Genomic DNA, 7,403 nt, shown 5'->3' with positions numbered 1-7,403 from the left:
ACTAAAAATATACTAAATACTAATAATACTAAAAATATACTAAGTACTAATAATACTAAAAATATACTAAGTACAAATAATAATAAAAATATACTAAGTACTACTACATGTGCAGTTTTACATTTAAGGCTGCAAATCTTTTTATTTTTTGATGCTTTAATGATTTTAAATTCTCCACAAAGTTCTCCTTCAAAGAGAGCCTTTATTATAAAAACATTTATGCTTCTTATATTTGCAAACAAACCTGCTTGTGTGAAACATTACGTCCTTTATAAACTATTTGTTTTAGTTTTATAACCACAAGTTTTATTTTACACGTTTTCGTTCTAGCTCAGGCCTGTGAGCTCGTTTTAACATCTCAGCTCTGTCCTACGTGAACGAGCCCAAAGCTTCTGTCGGTGATAAAAACACTAATTTCAGTTCCTTACACACAAAAATACAAACTGCAATAATTAAACATTTATAATAAACTACAGAGAATCTGTGCAAAACACAACTTTAACTTTTAGTGACTCCGTTTGCACATTTCTTATGAAACACACAAAAACCCGGTTAATTTTTCTTCTACTGAAGTTCTGATGAAAAGTTCTATTTAAATAACGTTTATACTCGAATATTAATGTTGGTTTATTCCGTTGCTGTTTTTGTGTCTGGCAGCTTGTAATGACATGGACCGCTGGCCGACGCCTCATCCGGGACGGATCCTCACTCTGCCTATAATGGGCGTCGTCATCAAGGTACAAATACTCAATGAATGCAAACCGAGTACTGCAGTACTGTCATTGTGACTGTATACTGAGTGACAAAAACTTTTTCAAAATAAAACTATCAACCCGGGCCTTTTTTAACGAGCAGCACCGCAGACCCAGTCAGTGTTTTAGTTTATTTTAAATGCGCTGCAGGTTCGGATCCCGACCAGTTACGACAAACCAGGAACCTCCCAGCTGGTCCAGTCTGCTCAGGTAGAGCCTTAGCAGCAGTTATTGTCATATTTGGTGTATTTCTGTCACCTGGGAGTATTTATTTACTGTAATCTAACAGCTGATGTGTATTTGCTGTTCAGAGTGACAGTTCGGTGTCCATCGTGCTCCAAACCATCCACGAAGTCGACCTGTTCAGGTGAGGCGTGAAGCTTTTTGGTTCGCCCTCGTTGTGTCTCCACCTGCGCTTCGGTCTGCAGGTTTTGTTCAAACTGATTCCAGGTCAGAAAAACGGGCTTCAGCCAACGCTTGGACTGAAACAGTGACTGGATAATAATAAATGTGTTTAAAATAAACTCAGAAATGTTTAATTAAAATATTGTAGGTTCAAGTTATAAAGAAACCTGTTGACGTTTAGGCTTATCTGCCTTTTTAACCCCGTAGTAAAAAAATATATATATTTTAATCTAGAGCGGTGGTTCCCAACCGTGGTCCCTGAGGAACACCATCCTGCATGTTTTAGTTGCTTCTCTGCTCCAGCATACCTGATTCAGTGACTTAATTACTTCCTCGTGTTCTGCAGAAGTTAATCGCCCATTCATCAGGGAAACGACTAAAACATGCAGGACGGTGTCCCTCAAGGGCCAGTGTTGGGAACCATTGATTTAGATGCAACAGCGCTGAATGACGGCTGGAATTTGCTGAAGAAGCTGAAATATAGTGCTGACAGCTAAAGCCACAATTTGTAAAAGGTTAGAAGTTAAAAGTTTCAAAAGGCTAGCTTGGAGAGAAAAGTAGCATAAAAATACTAAAACAGCGAACAATTATTTTAAAGGCCTAAAAAAGATTTTGGTGTTTTTATGGAGAAAATGTTAAAGTAAAGTCTTTGTAGTTATAAAAACTTAAAGTCACAGCAACGTCCTCCTGAAGGAGCTGCATGAACGGCTAAACGGGAACAAATTACAGACGTACCGTTAGTCGGATTGTAAAGTACATAAAACAAAAACAGGAAAACAACGCGCTGACTCATCAGTGACTTTATCTAAAAAACATCTTCCAAAGTCTGAGTCGTGTTTTGAAGCTCACGCAGGCTCTCTCCGTCCAGGTGTTTCCACCCGGTTTACTTCCACGTCCAGATGCTTTGGGAGTTGGTGCTGTTGGGGGAGGCGCTTGTCGTCATGGCGCCGTCACCTGCGGAGTCGTCTGAAACCGTGCTGGCGTTGGTCAGGTGAGTCCGGCGGTCGGAAGCGGCTCGCTGAGCCAGAACCTGCGGACACGGAGCGGTTTGTTAAACCTGCAGTTCACAGCTGGACGTGTCGCTGCACATCTGCAGTTGTGACATAAAAACACACGAGGTTATACAGTTTCAGTGTGTTCGTAATGTTCTGGTTGATTTTCCTGCTGGCCTCTAGGAGTTGACGTTAATTCATACCTGGGCTTTTGCAGCTGCATTTCTCCTCTGCGTTACTGCTGCGACTTCAGGCCGTACTTCACCATCCACGACAGCGAGTTTAAGGAGTACACGACCAGAACGCAGGCGCCGTGAGTACAAATGAGCCACACAGCCGGTAGCCAGCAAACACGCGCTTCACGTCGGGGTCGACACGAGACGACGCTGCAGAGGAGAGCTCCGGTTACACACGTGGACGCTCTGATCCGAGGATGTAAAAATATGAAAACACTAAGTGAAAGACAAATTTATATATATTTTTTTAAAGAAAACGCAAAATCTTTGGACTCGTTTTTTCTGTCCTTGCTTTATAAAATAAACGTGTTGTAAATTAAATTCTTGTTGTCTGCTGATCCGCAGGCCGTCGGTCATTCTGGGAGTAACCAACCCGTTCTTCGCTAAAACTCTGCAGCACTGGCCGCACATCATCCGCATCGGAGACATGAAGCAAGCAGGTAAACGGCACTGACTCCGCCCACTAACCAAAAAAAGTTTTATTTTTGATTTTAAGCTCAACTCTGGCACAAACTGCCGTCTCAGCATCGACCTGGGAGAGATGCCAAGTGACTAAACGACATCCAAACAGTCCATTGGAGCTCAGTCCTCATAAATAAAACCGTTGGTGACGGCGCTTCCCAAAAGTTTCTGCTTTTACGTTTGAGACTTGTGACCTGGTGAAGTTTATGAACGATGATAATAATCCATCTGACAAACTGTAACGTCAATCGTTATATAAGTTTTTATACGTGCTCATATTTTTTATTTTTTCCTTGAAGCAGTTGAGGCCGAATGATGTTTGTCATCACTTCGAAGTTCATTTGGATTCTGTAGATCTCAAGACGCCACGCTTGGTGTTGGATCCCAACCCCAACTTGGAGAACCTCTGGTTTATGAAACCCCTTCAGAAATTAAACTTGTATAAAATGTTTGTTCCTCTCAGCAGAGATGACCAAGCAGATGAAGGTCAAGAAACTGAAAAACCTCAAAACTCTGGACTCTAAACCTGGTAAATATTTGTTGTTGTTGGATTATTTCTGTTCTGCCTTAAGGTTTTTGTTTGGGTTAGACAACAGAAGAACCCGTGTCAGCCTCTACAGTTACTCCTACATGTTTGTTACAGGCGTGTACACTGCTTACAAGCCATATCTCAACAAAGATGAAGAAATCATCAAACAGCTCCAGAAGGTAAGACTGGGTCTCCTCCAAATGTGTCTTTAACTTTGTCCCTCCTCAAGGTCAAACTTTGTGAATGATGTCATGCACAAGCTCAACATGTGTTGTGAACAACTCTCAGCTACTACCACACCCAGTTTTATCTTACAGTACTTGCCGCTGTAAATGTTGCACCGCCCTATAAGTCGCATCAGTCCAAAAATGTCTAATAAAGTGGGAAAAACATAAAACACGTCGCTTCACCGTATGAGTCGCGTCTATTACGCGTCACCGCTGACAACCTGGAAACATGGGCCGGTGTTGTGCCAACAATCGACTGGCTGCCAAATGGCAGCAGCAAGAGCATGCACGGGAGGACTTTAACAAGAATTTAACAAGATTAACACTTAAAAACAATTATTTGTTTGCTTGAAATTATAGTAAAGGTGTGTCTCAGTTTAACTTTTCCTTAATAAATACACTTTAATGGTCAAATCAGCTGCATTTCATCTGGGCAACGCGATGAGTTGCAGATGAAAGTGGCTCTGTATGGCAAGCCAAGTGTCTCATTAATAGCCACATTTACCCATTAATGAAACACTTGGCTTGCCATATTTGTAGAGGACCCTCTAGTGGCTGAAAATGGTAGTGTTCAATATTTTCCATGTCAGAATGAATGAAATTGTCCGATCTCAGCCAAAAATTGTTTTATAGATATGGAGAAAAAAAAAACATAAAAACGTTGCTTCGCTGTATAAGTCGCAGGCACGCTAATTCATGCAACAACAAAAAATAAATAAAAAGCGACTTATGCAGCGAAAAATGCGGTAATATCTGCAACAATGACCCGGTTAAAACCATTTTTGTGTTTGCCAAGATCAGTGGTCTGTGGCGGCCATCTTGAATTAGATTGATGCCTAAAGGCAGTCCGTTGTCAACGCACATCAAATGATGATAAAACCCGTTAACTGGTAATGAGATATTTTGCTAACAGACAAACACACAGGCAGTAAGTGAAGCAGGTCGTATTAAGACACGTCTCAGCAGAAGTCTCTCCACCTCTGTCTGTCTTTATAACTGTACAAATAAAATGTTGCTTCAGTTCTTGAATTTTCAACACTCAGGAACGATCGGGTGTAAAAAGACTCTGTACCTGGACGGTCCTGGATTATTCTCCTCGAATCGTCGGTGATGCTTGGTTCTAAACGGCTCCTCATGTTTCTCCGTTTTTCAGGGGGTTCAACAGAAGAGACCCTCAGCGGCCCAGAATGCAATTCTTCGACGCTACTTCTTAGAGCTGACTCAGAGCTTCATCATTCCTCTGGTAACGACTCGTCGTTTGCTTTTAATAAAAGCTCAGACCCTGAAAATATATTTTTGTTTTTAAACTGAAACCTTTTGTTGTTACTCAGTAAACTTTACTTGCAGCTCTGACGAGAACTTTTCTCCAGACAAAGTGAGTCCTCTGTTTTCTGCAGGAGCGATACGTTGTCAGTCTCATGCCGCTTCAGAAGTCCATCAGTCCCTGGAAGAGCCCCCCCCAGATCCGACCTTTCAGCCAGCAGGACTTCATGAAGACGTTGGAGAAGGCAGGACCTCAGCTCACGTCCAGGCTTAAAGGAGACTGGATTGGACTCTACAGGTACGGACGGTTCAGCCAGAACTGAGACGAACGCTCGTGTTTCTAAACTCAGACGTGTTTTATACGTTGTTGGATTGTAAGATCGGACTGAAACCGGCGCCGCGTTGGCTCCTGTTTGGGTTTCAGGCATTTTCTGAAGTCTCCCAACTTTGACGGCTGGTTCCGCAGCAGAAGACGAGAGATGACTCAGAAACTGGAGGCTCTGCACCTCGAGGCTCTGTGTGAGGAGGTGAGGAGGAGGAGGAGGGTGAAGATCAGACAGTAATCTTCATTTAAACTATTTCAAACAACTTCCAGGTGCCTAATTACCACTTTTAGCTCTCCTGCAGAGGAACTAAAGAAATAATCTTAACATCTTGTGACACTTTCTGTTCAACAAATGGGACTTCTTTAGTCCTGGTCCCGGACCATTCACACAGGGATATTTTATTTACTTAACTCTGAGTCATTCAGGCGTGAGAAAGCTCCTAAACTCAGCAGGTGAACGACGTGTTGTGTCGACACCGAACACAAAACTTCTCAGAGAGCAAGTTTCAGACGTTCACAAGAACACGACGTTTCAAATTCTTCAGGGGAATTAAAATTAAAATAGAAAGAAAAAAAACACCAAAAATAACAGTTTGACAGAAAATGTAATTTAGATCTAATAAGGTCATTCCCAATGAGTTATTAGCTCAAACAAAGACAAACATTGAAACTGCTTCCTTTAAAGGGATTTAAATATTTGTTCCAAGTTATGATTTAAATAAAAGTCTCGGCATGTGTTCATGCACGTGGTTTTCCTTTAGGCCTCGTTCACCCGTTGAGGCTGCTTCTAGTCTTTTAATTGCTGTTTAACAAATACGTGATCAAATGTTTGTAGAAGATGAGCCGACAGGCTGCAGTAACTCTGACAGGACTGCGTGTGGCGCTGCAGGTACAGGTGAGAGCAGAAACTGAATCCTTGGATGAACCCAACGTTAAACTGCGGCTGACAGGAAGTCAGAGCCACGTGAGCAGCTTCAGACAGAGGGAGGAGTTTCATCAGCTTTTTAATGATGAAAACTTCGGTTGTTCTCAGATTATTTGATGTGAACATGAGGTTTAATGGGAGGTGGCTGCCTTCAGGCTCTCCACACAGAAACACAACTGTGGCGTTCAGGAGCTCCTGAACTTTGTGTTTGGCAGCGAGGCTGGAGCGATGAAAACCTTCGAGTGCTCCTGAAGCGCTGCCCCCGCGTTGGAGCGTTCTGAGTTCAAGTTCAAGGAGGGAAACCTAAAGTGTGCGTCGGCGTTTCACTCCTGTCTCTTCTCCTGCAGGATCTTCAGCAGAGGATCCAGAGGCACACGGAGGTGGAGGCAGTGGACCTGGTTCTGAAGCTGAAGGACAAGCTGGTCGGTACCAACCCCTCTGTCTTCACGGAGCTGCTGCCGGTACGTGCAGCTGCTCGTTAAGCTCGTTTTGTGTGTCGCTGCAGAGTCAGGCGGAGAGGGAGCAGCTGCCGGTCTGTCCGGGGACCCTGACCAAACTGAGGGCCCACATCGAGGCCGTCATCCTGGCCTTACCAGAGGACCTGCAGGGAATCCTCCACAAGCCCCCCACGCCGTGACCTTTGACCCCCTGCGGTCTGCTACGCTAACCCGAGCTTGAACTTCTTTAGGAGGTACCGCGTCCTCTGGGCTCGGTTTGAGGTTTTATCAGGAGCTTCGGTGGTTTTTACTGTAGCGGCTCCATGGGGGTCAGACTGGACCCCGACGTCTCCGGGATCACGCAGTCCTGAAGAGAACAGCTGGAACGGGCCGGACCTGTCAGCCCACGTCTTCTGGAACACTTTTAGGAAACTAAAGGAGCACTGGACCGGTTTTAACCCGTCGTGTCGTCCCGCTTAAAACCTGTCGGGGGCGGGAGGGGACCTGTGAGGCCAGGAAAATACCTGGATGACCTTTGACCCTCAATGATTTAAACTTTTTAACACCTTGCTCTTATTTTTTTTAACCTGCTACTCAGAGTTTTCATTAGTTTTAAAGATTTTTTATTTTTTTTAAACAAGTGCACTTCATCACTACCAGGCCCAGTATGCAAACAAATGGACTGGATCAGAACCAAGCAGAGCATTTTAATAATCTTTATTATTATATTATCCACATGCAGATCATTATAATAATCTTTATTATTATATTCTCTGCATGCAGAGCGTTATAATAATCTTTATTATTATATTCTCTGCATGCAGAGCATTTTAATAATCTTTATTATTAT

At 43.2% G+C, this 7,403-nt stretch overlaps 1 protein-coding gene across 1 annotated transcript in view; it reads left to right on the top strand.

Annotated features, from left to right (window-relative positions):
- dennd6aa (DENN/MADD domain containing 6Aa) overlaps positions 1-6,910 on the top strand; it is a 15,392-nt gene extending 8,482 nt beyond the window's left edge. Inside the window, exons 6-18 of the mRNA XM_037679933.1 lie at positions 658-737; positions 903-962; positions 1,064-1,119; positions 2,026-2,148; positions 2,367-2,462; positions 2,731-2,825; positions 3,311-3,376; positions 3,491-3,555; positions 4,757-4,846; positions 5,001-5,164; positions 5,291-5,393; positions 6,464-6,538; positions 6,622-6,910. Of these exons, the coding sequence (XP_037535861.1) occupies positions 658-737; positions 903-962; positions 1,064-1,119; positions 2,026-2,148; positions 2,367-2,462; positions 2,731-2,825; positions 3,311-3,376; positions 3,491-3,555; positions 4,757-4,846; positions 5,001-5,164; positions 5,291-5,393; positions 6,464-6,538; positions 6,622-6,753 (1,205 nt within the window). The 3' untranslated portion in view covers positions 6,754-6,910. The remainder of the gene's footprint in view (positions 1-657; positions 738-902; positions 963-1,063; positions 1,120-2,025; positions 2,149-2,366; positions 2,463-2,730; positions 2,826-3,310; positions 3,377-3,490; positions 3,556-4,756; positions 4,847-5,000; positions 5,165-5,290; positions 5,394-6,463; positions 6,539-6,621) is intronic.
- The last annotated feature ends 493 nt before the right edge of the window (positions 6,911-7,403 follow it).

Source organism: Nematolebias whitei, chromosome 7, assembly GCF_014905685.2.
Source record: "Nematolebias whitei isolate Nwh7 chromosome 7, NemWhi1, whole genome shotgun sequence".
Taxonomy (NCBI): Eukaryota; Metazoa; Chordata; class Actinopteri; order Cyprinodontiformes; family Rivulidae; genus Nematolebias; species Nematolebias whitei.
This window is presented reverse-complemented; position numbering and strand designations above follow the sequence as displayed.